The sequence below is a fragment of the Peromyscus eremicus genome, chromosome 19, assembly GCF_949786415.1.
Source record: "Peromyscus eremicus chromosome 19, PerEre_H2_v1, whole genome shotgun sequence".
Taxonomy (NCBI): domain Eukaryota; kingdom Metazoa; phylum Chordata; class Mammalia; order Rodentia; family Cricetidae; genus Peromyscus; species Peromyscus eremicus.
Window position 1 is genome coordinate 55,523,805 of NC_081435.1, and position 20,236 is coordinate 55,544,040.

Below are 20,236 nucleotides of genomic sequence, written 5' to 3' on the forward strand. Positions count from 1 at the left end.
ACACAAAGACTGTATTGAGAATGAGTTTGCACACACACAGAATAGAAATGTCATTAAAACAGAACATCAATATGTAAGTTAACATTCAGAACTGACAAATGTTGACTTCAATCTCAGTACTCAGCATTATTGTTACTGTTTTTGGGGGTGTGGTGGGGGGACAATAGGGTCTCTACATACCCCTGCTTTCTTGGGACTCACTATGTAGACAAGGCTGGCTTTGAACTCAGAGATGTACCTGTCTCTGTTTCACAAGTGCTGGGATCAAGAGCATATGCTACCATGCCTGGCTCAATGCTAATTTGTAGTCAGAAAGCAAGTTTTATTTGAATGTGGTTAAGTGATTAAAACCATGGAGCTAGTCATCTTATGTTGGCTTAGTTTTCTTAGGAATTGTTGAGGATTTGCCTTTCAAGGCAAAAAGATGTCTTTAAAAAAAAGATTCCGTTTTTAATTATGTTTATGTGTGAGTGCATGCATTCGTGAATTCAGGTGCTCTTGGAGTCCAGAAGAGGATGCCAGATTTCCTGGAGCTGGCGTTACAGGCATCTGTGAGTTGCTGGACACTGGAGCCGGGAACCTAACTTGGGTCTTCACCTAGAGTCATCTCTCCAGCCCAAAGAGATGTATTTTAAAAAGCATTTCATATGTGCAAATATGTTTTTCACACTGGTGACGTAATTGTTATGACCTTGTATGTAGAGCATGGTAAATTAGAGATGATAAAGATTAGATAGGATAGAGCCTATTTTAATTAAAGAGACATTTGAGTTGTGTTTAATGATGTCAAGTAAGCCAGACATGGTGGTGCATGTCTGTAGTCCCAGCACTTGGGATGTTGAGGCAGGAAGATTTTCATGAGTTGGAGGCCAGCCTGGCCTGCATAGCAAGACCTATCACTAAAAGGAAAAAAAAAATACTGCCTTTAAAATTAGCATTGCAATGTGAAAAATTCTTTTAAATAATTCCTAAGAGTTTTATTCAAGGGATGAGTTGTAGACTTAAGTAGGATTAGCAAGGTGTCTAAAGATAATTCTATTTCAGAATTAACAGTTCACGTCGTAGAGATTTCAGTGGCTTTATTGTAGAGTTAGAATAAGATGAGACTTGGGAACCATTCTCCAATTTAATTTAGTCTAATATACTAATGCTGTATGCTGGAGAATATGTGAAAAAAGGAAAGGTAATGAGCCCACAAATTCAGTTTAGTGAGAAAACATTTCTAAAGTATATTGAATAGTGCGTTCTGACATACACAATCGTGACTGCATGATAAGTATAAAAGCCATTGACTTGCTTTAGCTGGTGGAATTAGGAAGAGGTGGCATTTTCATGGGTTGAACAGTTTTGGGGGGAACAATAGGGTTCTTTTCAGAGAACATGATTTTTAGGAAAGTGAGATTAATCTAAATGCATATCTTGTAACTGGGATTGGATATTGACAGGCATTCCACTGATAGCAATTGGTACAGGAGCGTCAGGGTTTTTATTTTTTGTTTTGGATAGGCATCACTTCTAACGCTTTGGAAGGCACCGCTGGTAGTAGGGCCTCTATGGCTCTAAGTTCTATAAAGGTTTGTACGTTACATTGGGAATTCCATTTTTCTTTATAGTTGGCAGGTAAGGTAAGATACTGGTGTAAGACAGTTGCTCCTACCTCTTCTGTGCTTCGAGTACCAAGTGCTTCCATGCACCAGCGCTTTCCCAGGTACATGAATTGAGCCACCCAGGGCTCCAGTTAGTCCCATTTTACAGACGAGGAACTGATACGGTTCCCATCTAGGCAGGTTAGCATTAGAGTTCAGGCTTTTTTTTTTTTTTTTTTTTTTTTAACCTGCATTTCCTTTGATATATTCATCTCTGTCACCAGAGAGTCAACAGGTTGCTGAGTGTTTGGGGACGAGTTCTGGTGACTTTAGGATTGTGGCTATTTCTTGGGAACTCGGTGGTACAGGGTGAAGGACTCCTAGACACGTTGTGCAGCTAACCTCCAATTGGGTTAAGATCCTCTGTGAAAGAAGGGGAGTCTATCAATTCCCTTGAGGCCCAGCTGAGCAGTTTGGAAGTCCCCCTTTTTTTCTTTTCCCCTTTTCCTTTTTTTTTTCCTTTTCCTCCCACTCCTCCCCTCCCCCCAGACGGTATGTAGCCCTGGCTGTCTTGGAACTCACTCTGTAGATCAGGCTGCCTTGGTTACAAATCCTCCTACCTCTGCCTCCTGAGTGCTGGTATTAAAGGTAGTGTGCCACTATCGCTTGGCAGGCTTTTTTTTTTTTTTTTTTTTAATTGGATGTGAGCAATACACAAGTACCACAAAAGGGAAAAAAAGTTTGATGACAGAATAATAGATAAAAGCACCATTCATTTTTTAAAATAAGCTTCGATTTTCTAAGGTAGTGTCTTAGTATTGTAAAGGCTGGGGGGCCTTGGGCACTGTATCCTACGTCCTCCGCCAGCCAAAGGCAGGGATCATGGGTGTGCGCCATTAATAGGCATTGTTTCCGGAAAGTAACCCTCAAGAGGTTAGCCAAGAGTGACCACCCAGGAAGCTTTTGGGTGGAAAATTATCAAGTAAATAGCTTTTCCGACGAGTCCTACCTCAGGTACAGCAACTGTTGATTTTCTATCTCCTTTATGTTTAAGTTTTTGTTTTGTTTTTTGGTTGGTTTTTCTGGACAGGGTTTCTGTCTGGCTCTCTGTAGACAAGGCTGGCCTTGAACTCAGAGATCCACCTGCCTGCCTCTGCTTCCAGAGTGCTGGGATTAACAATGTGTGCCACCACCTCCCTACATTTAATCCTTTCTTAAAAAGATATTGAAAGTTGAAGTTAAGGAATTAGCTTAGGAAAAGAGAGCCCCTTCCCCTTTAAGACTGGGCTTGATATTTTAAGATAGACTATAGGATTTTTCAGATAAAAGAGTTTGTGCTGGGCGTAGGCAATGATGGGATTTGTGTGGTCTTTGAAGAATGGCAGCTAAGGACCAGCTCAATCCCAGGCGATTATGTGTAGTAACTAGCTGTCGTGACACGTGTATCACAAGGAATGATTTGTTGAAAGCAAACCATAAAGTCTCTGCATCTACCAAACGGCGATATGAAAAAAAACAGCGGGGACATTTCGGCCGGGCTTTTTGCCTTGTGTGTAAGGTGACTTTCGGTGCCTGGGGGCGATCTCAAACTGAGTAACGCATCTCAAGACTTGGAACGCGGCGCCTAGTGTAAGGCTTCTCCCAGCCCAGGCTGCGCGGCTTCGGGCCTTCAAATCGAGGGACGCGTGGTCTCCACCAATCACAGGCTTGTGCCGGCCCCTTCCCGACGCCTAGTCCAATCCGGTGCGGGCGCAGAGGCCACGCCCCTCGCCTCCCGAGGGAGGGGCACCTCGCGGGCTTCCGCGCCGCGCGCATGCGCACTTGCAGCGCCGCGGAGCCGCCCCTTCCGCGGACGTTTTCCCCTGCGCTCGGGATTCTGGAGCTGGGGTCTTGGCCCGGTGAGGAGGGTCGTCGGTGGTGTGGACCTGGGGGGCCGGCCAGGGCTCGGATGTGGGGCCCGCGCTGCGGCTGCTGGGGGGCGGCGGAGACGGCCCGGCCTGGTGGGGACATGGACTGGAGGCTGCTCTGTGAGATCAGGTGCCCGCGAGGGGCCCGGGCTCCCGGCCTGGCCGTGGGCTTTGGAGCCGCGGCGTTCGTCTTTCCTCCAGTCGGGCCAGGGACTGCCCGCTTCCTGAGGGAGGGACTCAGGGCCTCTGCGCTTTGCAAAGTGCTCTGGCGACTGCTTTACTCTGTTGTGATGGGCAGTCCTGTCCTTTTGACTGACTTACACCCTGGAGGTAACGTTTTTGGTTGGCTCCGAGGGGAGGGCCCTTATGTCAGCCGGTGTCTGCTCAGCTTCATTCACACTTTTTTCCTAACAGCTGATGCAAGATGACAAGACTGTTTACCGTCCCCTCTTTTTGCTTTGCTCTTGATTTTTAGACTTTGTGTCGTTAAGCATGAGGTCCCTTTGGACACAGTCGTTTGGAGGACAGCTGTGTATATGACAATACTTCCATTTGCAGTTACCATTTTGAGGTCATGCTTCTGGTATTCTCATTACTCCCGAACCAACTTTTTCTTCAAATTACAGCTTTGTGGGCCACGTTCACGGTAAGTTTTAAAATGTTATATACAAAAATGTCTACCTAATTTTGACATGTATCACGGCGTGCTAATGGTTAACTGATGATTGCTGGCAACCGTGACTGTGTTTTCAGTTCCACAGGATGTACTTTTTAAATGTAACTATGTGCATAGACCTGTTAAGACGACAGGAGGTAATCTTTTATGTGCCCGTGAGTGTCATTTATTAAATACAAGTAAGCCCATGCGTGAAAATTGAGGCCCCTAAACCCTCTTAAGAAAATAGCAAGATGGCCAGCCTGGTCTACAGAGCAAGCTCCAGGACAGCTAAGGCTACTCAGAGAAACCCTGTCTTGGAAAATCAAGGGAAAATAAAAGTAAAATAGCAAATGAAATTGTTAAGGTGGCTACTTGTTTAAAATACAATATTAGAACAGAATGGATAGCATTGTATTGTCTTCACATTACATGGTGGGTAAACGATTACTGAGGCAATTAGGGCCTTTTCCCATGTAGGAAAGCTTTAGGAATGTGCTGTATGCATGAGTGGGGTTTTGTTTTGCTTAGTTTTGAAATTTTATTATCATTACATTATTTTGTGTGCATGCACATGTCAGAGAATAACCTGTGGGAGTTGGTTCTCTCCTATCACATAGGTCCTAGAGATCCAACTCAGGTTGTCAGGCTTGGTGGCAAACACCTGATGAGCCATGTGCTTTTGTTTGTTTTTAATTTTTTTTTTTTTTTTTTTTTTTTTTTTTTTTTTTTTTTTTTTTTAGTTTTTCGAGACAAGGTTTCTCTGTGTAGTTTTTGGTGCTCTGTAGACCAGGCTGGCCTCGAACTCACAAAGATCTGCCTGGCTCTGCCTCCCGAGTGCTGGGATTAAAGGCGTGCGGCACCACCGCCCGGCTAAATTTTGTTTATACAAGATCTTCCTCTGTAGCTCTGTCTGGCATGGTACTGGCGGTGTAGCCCAGGCAGGTCTGAAACCTGAGGCAGTTCTGCTTCAGCCTCCTGGATTATTGGTGTCCAAGACTAGACATAGGGAGGATAGTTGGAACACTTGTGCAGTGGCTTAAAATGTAATGGGCAGCATGCATTGGGAATAAGCAATGGGTCTCAGCCCTAGAGAGACATTTGAAATTAGAAACATTCAAAGTTGGTAACTGGGGCTGGAGAGATGGCTCAGCAGTTAAGAGCACTGGTTGCTCTTCCAGAGGACCCAGGTTCAATTCCCAGCACCCACCTGGCAGCTCACAACTGTCCACAACTCCAGTTCTAGGGGATCCAACACCCTCACACAGATATACATGCAGACAAAACACCAGTGCACATAAATGAAATCATTAAAAAAAAGAATAAATTGATAACTGTGATAGCAGGAGAGATTAGAATGATCTCCAGGTTGTGAAACTGATAATGAAGGCTGTTGGGGCTGGAACTGAATTTGATTAGGGACCGCTTTTCTTAGAAGGTAACATTTAAGTTGAGGTCAAAGAAAGAATATAGGTATGCACTTATCTGGGAGAAGAATAATGTACGCCCTGAGGTGCGCATGAACTTGGGAGTATTACAGGATGTGTGAACAAGCCTGAGTGGGGAGAGAGACCAGAAGGGAACGTAAACCGTTTTTAGTAGGGGAATTGTGGTCCTTTAAATTACTGTGTGTAAGGTGACGGGGTGACAGCGTGGAAACTGGAGGTCCCTAAGGTGGGTGGCAGGATTAGAGTCAGATGTAGACTGTTTCAGGATAGCTTTTGGACATTGACTTTGCACTCAGGAGTGCACTGCAGCCGTTCTTGTGTTTTGTTTGAGTATTCTATTGAATTTAATTGGCTTCAGGGGAGGTCTGTGACTTCCAGGTGATAGTCCTACTTTTTGACAGTGTTTACCCCAGAGGCATTTGGATTCAGACCTATATCATATAATGTGTAACCTGTGTTATATGAAGTCTGGAAACTAATGTATGAGGAGCAGAGAGAGGCAGAAGATGTCCGACGAGACAGAAGGAGTAACTGGGAAGTGGTCTCCTGGACCCTTGGCTGTGAAGGAAGGTGAGAAGGTAGCCAGAAAGGCAGGGAAAGATCAGGCAGATGGTGTTCCTTTTGCCTTCTCCATTCTGATGTAGGAGCACTTTGAACATGCTTGTAGAAATGAAGACGAGAAATGTCACTAGAAGAAAGGAAGGAGTCAAGTGTAGTGGTGTATGCCTGTAATAATCCTGCCACTTGGGAGGCTGGGCAGGAGGATGTGTGTTCCAGTCCAGATTGGGTTATATATAGCAAGACCCTGTCTTTTTAAAACAAACAAACAAAGGAAATGACCAGGGGGGAAGGTAGAGACCTGGAAGAATGGCAGGATTCCCGTTGTGTTTTTAAAGTGTGGCCGTTGAGATTTGATGAGGGATTGCATTTCAGGGGTTGAAGGTAGTGTCAAAGGATTCCGTGACTAAGGTTTTTGGTATAACTGACTAGGGGTTGGAGTTGCCATTTTTTTTCTGGTTCAGAAGATTGAATAGATTTTTTTTTTTTTTTTGAAGGGATGAGGAGGATACAGAATCATGATTTATACTTAGGGTGCTTGTTAGATATCTAATACCTAGGGCCTGTGGGAGGGGCCCAGACTGGAGGTATACATCTCACATAGGATTTAAAGCTTTGATACTGAAGGCAGATACTCAGAAAATGTAGGTGGAGGAGATGCAGGACTGTGCTCCCTCTGGAATTGCTGGAGATAAGGAGAAAGAAAAGGAGCAGCTGGGAGAGCAAGAGGAGAGTGGTAGCTGTGTCTCAGAAACCATGTGAAATAGTTTCTCAGTAAAGGAATAATCATCTGAATCCCCTTCTGTTAGGCTGAAGATGGTGAGGACTAAAACTTGCCTGCAGTTTTTTAGGGTTCAGCAACAGGGAGGTCACTGGTAAAGTTGACAAGCACTGTTTGGATGGAGTGCATTAGGAGAGGACAGGGGTCCACTTGGTGCCAGATGTGATTCCTTTTAGGGAGGGAGTATGTAGTAAAGGGAGCGTCGAGTGGTCAGGTGGCAGCTAAGGGGTAGCGGGGAGTCGGGGAGTAGAGGGAGGATTTTTAAAATGACCAACAGTAGGTACAGCGACCAACAGTAGGTAAAGCGTGGGAAGGAACATGCAGAGAGGCTTTGGTGAGAAGGGGTGGGATCGAATGTAGAGGGAAAAGGAGAGCTTCAGGCAGGAGCTTGGACACGTAGAACCAAGTCGATTTTTATAGCTCTTGAATGCTTTCTGCCTTGAAGCATAAGTAATCAGTCCACACTGCCTAAAATCTAGGCATTAGTCATCAATCTTAGCATCATCTTTTATTATTACTAGGGCCTGGTCCCCAAACTCTTGTCAGTTTGCAGGATATAGACTCAAGTTTTAGGGTGGTGGGGCTTGAATATTGGGCTTTGCTCATGTGAGGCAAATGATTTACTTCTAAGCCATCTCCTAGGCCTCTTACTACTTTTTGTTTTGAGACAAGATCTCGAGAATTAGGGTTATCCGGGCTGGCTTTGACTGTGTGGTCATTCTGCCTTAGCCTCTGACTAGCTGGGATTGCAGGCTTGCTTCTCAGGAGCCCAAACTTTTTTTTTTTTTTGTTTTTTTTTTTTGTTTTTTGAGACAGGGTTTTCCTGTGTAGTTTTGGTGCCTGTCCTGGATCTTGCTCTGTAGACCAGGCTGACCTCGAACTCACAGAGATCCGCCTACCTCTGCCTCCCGAGTGCTGGGATCAAAGGCGTGCACTACCACTGCCCGGTGAGCCCAAACTTTTTGTACGTCATTTGAAGCTCAATTCTGTTGTGTTAATGTCACAATGCAATTTTTTCCGTCCAGTACCACAATACACTGGAATAGTTCAATTGCTATCATAAACTTAGATGAAAATTTAAAATCAGAGTTGAGTTTGAATCTTAAAAATTGTACAAGTTTTGGAAATTTCAGTTTGGACTCTCCAGTTTGTGTTTTCATTTGTAAAATAGTGTATTACACCTAATCATAAACCTTTCTGTGGATTCAATGAGTTAAGGTAGTAGATGGCTGATGAATTGTAATTCTCTTACTACTTTACCTCTGTTTGTCATCCTGAAGACCATCATCTCATGCTTGTTTTTCTCATTCATCAGGAAGTGCCAGTAGCCTCATTTCTAGAAGATTTATCTTTTTATCTCCTTTCATTATTTTCTTCACTGAAATTCACACAGAGCTTATCTAGTAGGTACTCTGATTTTTCCTTTGTTCCTTTTCTTTCCTACAATTCCTTTTATATCCCTCCCCCAAATTTCTCATTTCCTCTTCAGTTATAAGTGTACACACACACACACACACACACACACACACACACACAGAGAGAGAGAGAGAGAGAGAGAGAGAGAGAGAGAGAGGAGAGAGACAGAGAGACAGAGAGAGAGAGAGAGAGAGAGAGTCCAGTCAGTGTTTCTTGTATGTACATGATTACAGGGCTGACATCTTGGTATTAGATAACCAATGAGCAGACTCCTCTCTGGGGTAAGACTATTTATTACTTCTGCTCTTAGCATCCCTTAGTTGCCTGTAGTTCTCTATGTAGGGTAGGGCCCCAGGAAACATCCCCCTTCACATTGTCTATTGGTGGTGTTCAAGTCCTGTTTCAGCAGCCATATTGTTGTGCTATCATGACTGAAGCTTTCCTGTCATTTTTAGTGGGCAGAATCTTTTTTTTTTTTCCAAGACTGGGTTTCTTTGAGTAGCCCTGGCTGTCCTGGAACTAACTCTTTAGACCAGGCTGGACTAGAACTCAAAGAAATCCCCCTGCTTCTGCCTCCCAAGTGCTGGGATTGAAAGTGTGTACCACCACCAGTTTAGGAGACAAAGTCTTAGGCAGAGTTTCTGGTCTTGTGATGATAGTCTTTCCATCCCTCCTTCAGTGTTCCCTGAGAATTAGGTTCAGGATGTGTTGTAGATGTGACCATTGGGGCTGGGTACCCCATGATTAGTTTTCTCTGCATTTTGACTGTTTTCTGTAATGGTTTCTGCTGCAAAGAGAAGCTTGTTTGGTGAAGGTGGGAGCTACACTTACCTGCAGGTATGAGGATAAGTATTTAGAATGCAGTTAGAATTATGTTGATTAGTAAAATCATGTTAGTAGATTCTTCTCTTAAGATCCCATTATCCCACTACCCCCTAGTAGTTGGGACCAGGAAAATTAGTCCTCAGGGAGGAGGCTTCCTGAAAGATTTTTGAAATAAAGTAGCATCTGAACATGGATCAGAGTCAAGTTGAACCAGGGGCCAATGTGAGCTTGTCCATTTTTACTGATAGAGATTTTGTGCCTGGGTCTTCTACACTTAGTGGTTTGTATGCCAATTCTGGCATTCTGCCATGCCCATGTGCCAGCTGTCTTTACTTGAAACATAGTCCTTGAATGGGCTTATGTTTAAGCTCAGGTGAGTGCAAGCATGAAGTCTGGATCCCAGGATCCACATAAAGGCTGTCTGAGTGGCATGTGGCTGTAACCGAAGCCCTGGGGGAAGGAAGCAGCGGTTAAGGACAGGAGGAATCCTGGAGCTCATGACCAGTCAGCCTGGCTGACTTGGTGAGTTTTGGGTCAGCGAGAGATCCCATCTCAAAAAAACAAGAGAGTAGCTGAGGAAGACCGACAGTGATTTCTGGCCTCCACGTGCACTTGTGCTCACATCCACACACTATGTGTACACTCACTTGTGGATGTGTGTTCAAGCTGGGCATGGTGCTGCACCTATAATTCCAGCACTTGGGAAGCTGAGACAGCAGGATTGGCATGAGTTTGAGCCCAGCTTGGGCTACCTAGTAAGTGTAGGCCAACCAGCACTATATACCAAGACACTGTCTCAAAAACCAAAACAAACAAATATAGAAACCTGTATATTTATTCTTGACACTTGGGTCGTGAGCCTAGCCTTTAACAGCTGAACCATCTCTCTAGCCTGGTTTAGTTATTCTTAAATCTGTGAGTGGAGTATGGTTCAGTAGTATATAACATGTGTTTAACATGCTCAAAGACCTGGGTTCAGTCCCTCATGCCTAAAATCTGACAAGACTAAAATAATAATCTCTGAAACCAGGAGCTAGATTGGTTGGTTTATTTTGTGTGAATATATATATATATATATTATATGTAGTTTTGTTTGGTTTTTTTTCCGAGACGGGTTCTCTGTATATGTTCTCTTTGGTGACTTTCCTGGAACTTACTCTCTTACTCTGTAGCCCAGCCTGGCCTCAAACTCAAAGAGATCCACCCACGTCTGCCTCCTGAGTGCTGGGATTAAAGGCGTGCGCCACCACCGCCCGGTTCCTTTGTATTTATTTATTTAATACTTCTATGTGTATATCTGAGTATATGTGTAGTTGTGGATATATGAGTGCCACAGCTCATTTGTAGCTATCAGAGGACAACTTATGGGAATTGATTATCTCCTTCCACCATGTGGGAATAAACTTATATCATCAGGCTTGACAGCAAGCATCTACCCACTGGGCCATCTTGCTAGCTCTAAATCTCAAAATTCTGAACTTACCCTAAAAATCATTACTTTTAGCCATCTTTGCTTTCCTTACTGGTTAAGTTTGTGGTAATTCATATTCCTTCCTCCACTAAACCCTGGGTAAGTCCAACTTTTTTTTTCTGTACTGTGTTGGTTCTAAGAAGGTAAGTTTAGTATTTGATGTGTTTATCCTCAACTGTAAGGTAGCAAGGTATTCTTTTTGTTTGTTTGTTTGTTTGTTTGTTTGTTTGTTTGTTTTTTTGAGACAGTGCTTCTCTGAGAAACAGCCCTGGCTGTCTTGAAACTCAGCGTTGTAGACCAGGCTGGCCTTGAACTCACAGAGATCTGCCTGCATCTGCCTCCTGAGTGCTGGGAGTAAAGGCTTGTGCCTGGTGGTAGCAAAGTATTCTGAAGCTTACTTTAGCTCAGAGTATTTGTTAGTAGGTATTCTTTCTTATCGATGTTGCAAAAATCTTGGTTTTTTTTTTTTTTTTTTTTTTTTTTTGAGACCTTGTTCTTTTGATCATTGGAAAATGGTATGGTAATAGAATATTCAACTTATTTAAAAATGCTGTTGTTGCAGTGAGATGGAAGATTTTCGAGGTATAGCAGAAGAGTCATTTCCAAGCTTTTTAACCAATTCACTCCTTGGTAATAGTGAGGTTTTGGAAAATGTCACTCTTTCATCAAATTTTGGCTTGCCCATTGCTGTTTCTACACTTGCCAAGAGCAGACCCAGCATTGACAGCAGGTAAGACTTACTTGAACATTTTTTTCAGGTTCACAAACCCTATAATAAACTGATACACAAGAGAGCTGGGTATGGAATGTGTTAAGCTTGAGTTTCTGGCTCCCTTCCTGCTTCTTTGGGTCACTGTCATTCTTTTATTTTCTCAGCTTACTGGTTTTAGATGCTTTCCTGTTTCATGTTCTAAAATATGTCTGAAAAGACATCTATGAATTGAGTTTTCTAGTTACACAAGGAGACTAGTAAACTGTTTCTCAGCATCGATCTGGGATTGTGGGTTCGGATCACTGCATCTTTTTATGTGACAGTTTCTCTTTTCACTTCATTTCAGCCAGCTTTGTGCTTTACTGTGTTTGTGTGGCTCCTTTTCTTCGCTAGCCAAGTTTATTGAATGCTTCTGATTCTTTCTTTCTGTACTGTGGATTGAACTGAGGACCTTGTGCATGTTAGGCAAGCACTTCACCACTTTCTACATCCCTAACCCTTGTATGCTCTGAAGTAACTCAGCTTTATATTCAAGTCATTTTCAGTTCTTCAGCTCAAATTTCTTTTTTGGGGTAGGGGAGTTCGAAATAGGGTTTCTCTGTTTAACAGCCCTGGTTGTCCTGGAACTCTTTGTAGACCAGGCTAGCCTAAAATTTACAGAGATCCTTTTGCTTCTACCTCCCAAGTGCTAGGATTAAAGGCATGTGCCACCACGCCTGGCCAGATCAAGTTTCTTATTCTTAGGAACCAAACCAACTTTTATTTTAGTTTTTCATTTTTCTTATTCTAGTTTTATCACTGAATAAGTACATGTTTGGCTAAGAACGTTTTACTTATATCACTGTAGATGTGTTGTGTGTAGTTTTCACTCATGATTTCATGTATGGTCTGGACAGTGTGTAAAATCTGACCACACTTACACATCTGACCACCTTCTCCTTCCAATCTGACTATTTGATAAGGGATAGCATTTACCTTTGGGATGAAGGGGCTGGGTAACTCTCCAAAAGATGATTTTTGAACACTCGGGCTCCTGTGTGTTTTTATTTGATGGTGGCTAGTTTTATTATTGTGTAACCTTATGACATTAGTTAATTTTGAGACAGGTTTCATGTAGACTAGGTTGGCCTCAAGCTTACTGTAGCTCAGCATGACCTTGAATTTTGGTCCTCCTATTTCTACATATAAGCTACCACCATGCCCAGAGTATATAGTGTTGGGATCAAATCCAAGGTTTTGTGCATTTAGGCAAGCACTACAAAAAAATAAACAACAACAACAACAACAGAAAACTGTATCTTTAGCCCAACAAGCTAAGTTTTAATTGTAAATAATTTGAATATTAACACTTTTGTATAGGTGTCCTGATGTCCAGGCATCCTACTTACTTGAAGGAAGGCTTTCACTTCCTTCTGTCTCATCTTCCAGTTGCCAGGGGGACACTGCTGAACCAAGACAAAGATTACAGCTCAGCTTTCAGGGTGATGAGTAAGTTCTTTTCTTCATGTGCACTCTGGTCACGCTACCCTTCGTCTTGGGGAAAATGAATGACTTTGTCTTTGAACACTACTACTTACCATCTTTTAATTGCATTTTTAGCCTTTAATTTTTTTTCTGACTGTAAATGAAACATACTCATTGAAAAAAGTAAAAAATATAGATGGTTATTAGGAAGGTCATCAGGGTCTATTATCTGTTAACTAAAGAACAGACACTGATTACATTTTCTTTTCCTTTTTTTGTTGTTTATTTTTTATTTTTTTGAGACAGAGTTTCTCTGTGTAGCCCTGGCTATTCTGCTGGAAATTGCTCTGTAGAACTCAGAGATCCGCCAGCCTCTATCTCCTGAGTGCTGAGATTAAAGGCATGTGCCACCACCACCCGTCTGGTTTCTGTGTTCTTTTTGTTGATCTCCTGACGCAGTTTAAGCTTGGCCCTTGGTCTCTATCAAATGGTGTGTTTGTCACACTTTGGGATTTTTCCCTGTGGATCTTTCTGCATCCTTTCCTGCTGTGGTGAGCTTCTGTAGACCCACAAGCTAAAAATGGGTTGGAAGGAAATTACTGTTAGCATGAAATATTTCATCTGCATGCAAAATTGCAGAAGCAGATAGAAAGTTAGGTATGAGAACAGAAGTGGGAGTAGAGTTAAATTTGTGCAACCTTTATTTCCCAGGCATGGTAGCACACTATAATTCCAGCACTTGGGAGGTAGATGCAGGAATACCAAAAGTCCAGGCTAGCCAGGTCTGCATGCAAGTTTTAAGGCAACCAAGAACCCAGTGAGACTCTTCATCATAACAATAACAAAACAACTACAAAACCTTTATCAATTTAAAGATTTTGCTGTTTTGGCCAACATAGTATTCTGGTGTCTGTAAGTATATCTCAGTTTTAGAAAAGCTGGGCTTTTTTGTTGGCATAATATGTGATGTGGAGTTTTTTTTTAACTCTGGTGGGGTCCTCCACCCAGCTCCCAGATAAATCACACACAGAAGCTTATTCTTAATTATGAATGCCTGGCCTTAGCTTGACTTATTTTTTGCCAGCTTTCCTTAACTTAAATTATCCCATCTACCTTTTGCTTCTGGGTTTTTCGTGTTCTCTTCTTTAAATCTTACTCTTACTCTGTGGCTTGCTGTGTCGCTGGGTGGCTGGCCCCTGGAGTCCTCCTTTGGCTCCTTCTCTTTTCACTCCTCCCTCTCTTTTCTTCTTTCTCCTCCCAGATTTCTCCTATATAATATTCTCTCTGCCTGCCAGCCCCGCCTATCCTTTCTCCTGCCTTGCTATTGGCTGTTCAGTTCTTAATTGGACCATCAGATGTTTTAGACAGGCATAGTAACACAGCTTCACAGAGTTAAATGCAACATAAACAAAAGTAACACACCTTAAAATAATATACTACTACAATGTGATAGATAAAAAAATTTTTCTTTGGAGAGGCAGAGTAGCAGAGAGATATTATCCTTAGATCTGGTGGACTGTGTGCCACAGGACCCAGCATGCTTATTTAGTCCCCAGAGTGCATCTCCAGTTGCATTTTCTTGTTGAACTTAGTTTTTATTTCACTGTTTATATCTATTTTCCTTTTTGAAAGATGAAATATAGAGCTGATTAATGGACATTTTATAGATATATACCTAAGGTAACTAACATTTTGTCCTAATTCTATTCCCTCAAAAAGTTCTGCCTTAAGGAAAAAGAACTATATAGAAAGTCCACATTTGCCACTTGCTTTCACGAGACCAAGAACAGAAGAGAAGCAAGCTAACATTATAACATCTATTCAGTGTCAGCATCTTTTGGATGAAGTTTCCCCTCTGGAACAAGTACCAGGTATGAAATGTTAGAAATTATTTCATGCATACATTTTAATAGTTTTAATTTCCCTGTCCTTTGCTTGATGTCAGTCTTACGTTTCTGTGTTGTGATAAACAAATGGATCTCCTTTGCCTTGGAAACCGTGCTGCTGATATGACTAGCGTGCTTATGTTTAGAACAAAGAGCACATTGCTGGTACTCTTTCCTTCCACCAACCTGAACTTATTTTTGTATTAATATAATGGATGAATTAGAAATTCTAAAATTATTATTTCTAAGACAATCAAGTTTATACTTTTGAAATACTCAGGTGAGTCATTTAAATTTTTTTATTAATGATATAATTATTTTATTTTTATTTTTTCAATTTAAAAAAATTTTATTTATTCTTCTCTTATGTTACCTACCAACTGCAGTTTCCCCTCCTTCTTTAAAAATTTATTTTAAAGTAGATATTAAAATGCATACATGATGGTAGAAATGGGAAATGGTGGCTGAATGTGGTGGTATACATCTGTAATCGAAGTATGAGGAAGCAGAAGCAGGAGAATCTCTGTGAGTTTGAGGCCAGATGAGTCTATATAGCAAGTTCTAGAACAGCCAGGACTACACAGTGAGGCACTGTCTCAAGAGAGAAAAGACAACAAGTACCACCCCATCCTGCCCCTCCCCCCCAAAAGAAAGAAAATAGTGCAGTTGCTTTGGAAGTCAGTTCGATAGTACTCAGACATTAAAATAGACTTACATATATATCAGTCAAACTGTGATAAATGCCTGGAAAACTCTAAGTGGAGAAAGGATTGATTGTAGCTTTTCGTTTCTGTGACCTTGTCCATGCTTGGCTGGTCACATTGCTGTGGGCATGACTGTTGTGGTGGGAGTATATGGTGAAGCAAACCTCTGACTTCTGGTCACGGGGCAGAGACAGTTCTAAGTCCTGCTGCTTGGGGATCAGATTCGGGGCTTCACACATGCTCAGCAAGCACTGGCCATGGAGCTGTGCTCCTGTACTCTGTTCATTTATCGTGACTCTCCCTACATTGTAAAATTTCAGGTGTTGTTTCCTTCTATATATTTTAGACTACATCTCTAAATGTACAAACCTTTTCTTTATGATCAGAGTGCTATTATCAGTTGGTCAACTTAAATCTTACTTAGTGCTCCAGCATGGCAGCCCCTACTAATGTGTTTGAATTGAGGTGTGAGGATCATTTGTTTTGTCCTGTATGCCATGCTGTTGAATAAGGGAGGCCTGTCGTTGATAGCTTATTTCTGTATTTGGACTTCTCTGCTTGCTTATGTGGAGGTCATTTCTCTCCCGCTTACTAAATCTTATTCCTGTACTATCACTCCTGTATTACCATCTGAACATGCTTCGATTCTGTTTCAAGATAAGAAAAACGTTTAGTTCATTTATTTGTTGCTTTTAAGTATGATTGTGTTGAATAATAATCTGACCGCTCAGTTTTTGTTGTTTCTTCAATAGACTCAGCTCTTGATTTTCACTTAAAATCATGGATGAATAACCAAGAACACAAGGTAAATTTTTATATTTGTTGTCAATGTCTGGAGTGCTATAATGGAGTAGAAGTTCATATTTCTCTCTCTCTCTCTCTCTCTCTCTCTCTCTCTCTCTCACACACACACACACACACACACACACACACACACACACACACACAGAGAGAGAGAGAGAGAGAGAGAGAGAGAGAGAGAGAGAGAAGCTTGTGCATAACAGAACTTTTGTAGCAAAATTGGAAGTTTAGCAGTGTTTGGTGGTATATACCTATATTCCTAGCACTTGGGAGACTGGCTGGGAGGGTTGCTGTGAGTTTGAGGTCAATTTGGGCTCTATGGGAAGTCTCAGTGTCTTAGTTCCTTTTCCTGTTGCTGTGGTAAACACCCTGAGGAAGACAAGGGCAAAAGGATTTCTTGTAGCTCACAGTTCCACATTGCGGTCCGTTGTAACTGGGAGTTTACAGCAGCATGAGCTTGAGTACCCAGTTAGTTCTAGGAAACCCATAATTGGGAACAGAGCAAGGAATTGCAGGCATGCCCAGGTTTAGATTGCTTTCTCTGCTCTTTTTTTTTTTTTGGTCTTTTGAGACAAGGTCTCTCTGTAGTCCTTGCTGTCCTGGAACTTGCTATGTAGAGCAGGTTGGCCTTGAACTCACAGAGATCTGCCTGCCTTTGCCTCAGGAGTACTGGGACTAAAGGCGTGCACCACCATGCCTGGTGTCTCTCCACTCTTATGCAACCTTGGATTCCCTGCTTAGGGAATGGCACCACCTACAGCAGGTGAGTCTTTTCACCTTAATTAATGTAATCAAGGTAATTGCAGTAGAGAAACCAGAGGCCTATCTCCTAAGTGATTCTAACTTCAGTCAAGTTGAAACTCTAACCATCACCTTCTGTCAAAAAAACAAAGGTGGGGTGGTTTACCTCTAATAATAAGGATATTCAAAGGTAGTTCTTTCTGGATGTGGTGGTGCTTGCCTTTGATCCCAGCACTTGGTCTGTGAGTTCAAGACCAGCCTCTTCTACATAGTGAGTTGCAAGCCAGCCACATAGTGAGACCATGTCTCAAAAAAAAAAAGTAGTTCTAAGTATTTATTGGATTACCTGAGTCCTGTCCTGTATCAATGTAAAATCACATTGATATGCAATGTTTTTAATCTTGAAATTAAGCATATTTTGCAATTAACTCTTAAGTTGATATCTGTTGTTTAATATATATTAAATATTGATTATTGGTGTGAAATAAATGACACAAGGAAGTGTTAAATTTTCCTTCTGGGCCTTACCTGTTTTTAGTAAATTGCTCATGCCCTTTAGTGTTAGCTGGTTCTTGGGTTGGGGAGAATAGAAATAAGTAGTTCTAAGAAATGATAGGAAAGATTGCTTGGACTAAGGTTACTTATTCCAGCTTTTTTTTTTTTTTTTTCTGTGTGCAAGGCCCTGGGTTTGATCCTTCTGTGTTTTTTTTGTTTTTGTTTTTTTTGTTTTTTTTTTTAATGCTGAATGCCATTTATTGAAGGAGGGAGGAGGTCTTAAATACAGGCTTACAGCACAATGGGAGAACCCCAGAGGGCAGAAGTTCGCTACAGATGTTTTACAATCTTGCATCTAAGCTGTTAACGCCCATTATGCAGGATACACAGACAAGGAACTTCCCTTAAGCATTCAGGAGGGTGGAACAAGCATTCAGGAGGGTGGAACCCGGCAGGGAATTAGCATAGGGAGGATATCAAGATCAAGGTCAGCAAGCAAGGCAACAGTCACACAAAACGGGGGCCAGGACCCTATAGCTCCCCCTTTTACTAAAAAATGAGCTTCTGACTTAGGTTGCGTGGGATGTCAGCAGGTCACCTTACTCGTCATGGAGACACCTGCCCAGGCTACACAGGCGCTCTGTCTTAGGTTAGTGAGCGCCCCCCAGGTATTACCTGTCTCTGAATACTCATTATCTTACAGGCTCAATTGTGTTTGAGTTGCAGAGTTAACTGCTGCCAAAGATCTCAAAGTGGCACTGGGCTTGCAATCTGTGTGTTCGACACAGAAAAGACCAACAGAGGTCCTATCCCATCCATAGCCAGTAAGCTAAAGGCAACTGAGCCATTCCCTTCCTTAACGAGCCTTACTGCAAATTGGAGTCCTTGTAAAATGGTATCCCAAAAGCAAATGGAACTTGAGTTTATAAATTTATAATTTTTAAAGCCAGTCGAAATGTATATAACTATTGAATTAAATTTATTATGCCCAATAGGATGAAAGATTAATTAACTGTTGTAGCTACTTTTGCTGCCAGGGTCTCCACTGTGCTAGCTGTAGTAAGCAATTATGAAATGGTAATCCCAGAAACAGTAGCAGTGGTGGCCGCCACTGCTATAACAGCAACAATGGCAGCAGCAATGTCAAATTCTCTTCTGGAGTGTGTGGACATCCGCTGGCATGGACATAACTCCAGGAACACGAACCGCCAAGGCCCATTTTTCTTGATCCCAGCACGACTTAGGCTGGCAGCTCTTCTGGAGAATCCAAAAGCATGGCTACAGTTCCTAGACTTATGTTAATGCTTGCCAAAGCTGGCCATATTGGGCTCTCAATCCCCATTGGCATCGGAAGTGGAGAGTTTTTCATTAAGGCCCAATAGGTCTCTGCCATGTTGGGTTTTAGCAGCAGTCACAGGGCGCACACAGTGCTCAGGAATCCAAAGAGGAACCTCATTGTCCTGAGGAAAGACATAAACAGAACCCCGGGCCTACACCAACACCAGATCGGGTCTCCTTCAAGTGCTAGTAGAAAGATCCTTCCATCATTCCAGAGGGTGATTTGCAACAGGAGACCTCCAGTGCTTATCTGCAGTTATTCCAGCTTTCTTAATGCATTCCCTTGCTGTGGCAGGCCTCGCATTGCCCAAATTCAGTTGTGTGGTGTATTAACTGTGTTCCTAGCTCTGTAAGCTGTGGAGGCAGTTTGTTAGGGCCCTACATTTGAAGGTGGGTCAGTGCGGGTGGTAGAGTAGGGCAAGAAGGGAAGTTACTAGTCCATGTAAAGCCTGGAATTCTTCATTGACTGACCTGTGTTTTTCACTGATTAACGGCATTGCAGATTAAATAAATACTTGGTCTTTTTTGTCGCCCTCTGCCCTTTGTTTCCTTTTAGACTGTCATGCCTGGTGCTAGGAAGCATATTGAAGACAAGACTCCAGACAGTGATTTCAGCCATACCAGCTTATTAGAAAATGAGAGACTTTTAACACTCACAAGCCTGGAAGACTCCTCTGGTACTACAGAATGGCTGTGTTTTCTGCCTTCCCTTTGCCACTTCCCTTTTTGTCTATGTTGTAGTAGTCATTATACTTTGGGTGGGTTATTTTCCCCCCTGTCTTTTCTTTCTTCCTTTAACACTCTTCTGAGTGGCAGAGTTTATTTTTAATTTTTATTTTTTTTTTTGAGACAGGGTCTCACTATGTAGGCTGGTCTAGATTCCGTAGGTAGATCAGGCTGCCCAGAAACTCACCACTGATCTGCCTCCTATGTGTTGGCATTAAAAGCATGGGCTACCTAAGTGTTGGCATTAAAGACATGGGCTACCACTCCCAGCATTATTTTTATTTAATTTTTGAGTGAAAAGATCTTGCTGTGTAGCTCACACTGGCTTTGATCTCATGATCCTTCTGCTTCACAGATAATTTTATCAGTTGATCTCTCTCTCTGCCTTGCTGTTTTTCCTTTTCTTCTGTGGTCCTGGGTCTTCAACACTGTACCTCAGACATGTTAGACAGACACCCACCACTGAATTGTATTCCAAACCCTCCCTCGACTTCTCTGATTTCTTTTTTGAGACAGACTCATGTAGCTGTAACTGTCCTGAAACTTGTTCTGTAGACTGGGGTGGCCTTGAATTTGCAATCTTTTTTTTTGTTCCTGCCTTCTAAGTGTTAGGAATTTATAGGTATGCACTACCTCACCTAGCTTTATGATAGTTTCTGAGGCTAAGCATAAAAACAAAATTATGTCATCCACTGCCCCGTTTATGTTTATCAGCCTTTATT

General features: G+C 42.2%; 1 protein-coding gene across 2 annotated transcripts in view; it reads left to right on the forward strand.

The window, feature by feature from the left end:
• Window positions 1-20,236, forward strand: part of LOC131895957 (nucleoporin SEH1) — a 117,820-nt gene that overhangs the window by 26,396 nt on the left and 71,188 nt on the right. For both annotated transcript variants that reach the window (XM_059246508.1, XM_059246509.1), the window contains exons 9-14: window positions 3,969-4,139; window positions 11,210-11,377; window positions 12,719-12,847; window positions 14,543-14,694; window positions 16,166-16,218; window positions 19,345-19,465. In XM_059246508.1, coding sequence (XP_059102491.1) covers window positions 3,969-4,139; window positions 11,210-11,377; window positions 12,719-12,847; window positions 14,543-14,694; window positions 16,166-16,218; window positions 19,345-19,465 — 794 coding nt within the window. The remainder of the gene's footprint in view (window positions 1-3,968; window positions 4,140-11,209; window positions 11,378-12,718; window positions 12,848-14,542; window positions 14,695-16,165; window positions 16,219-19,344; window positions 19,466-20,236) is intronic.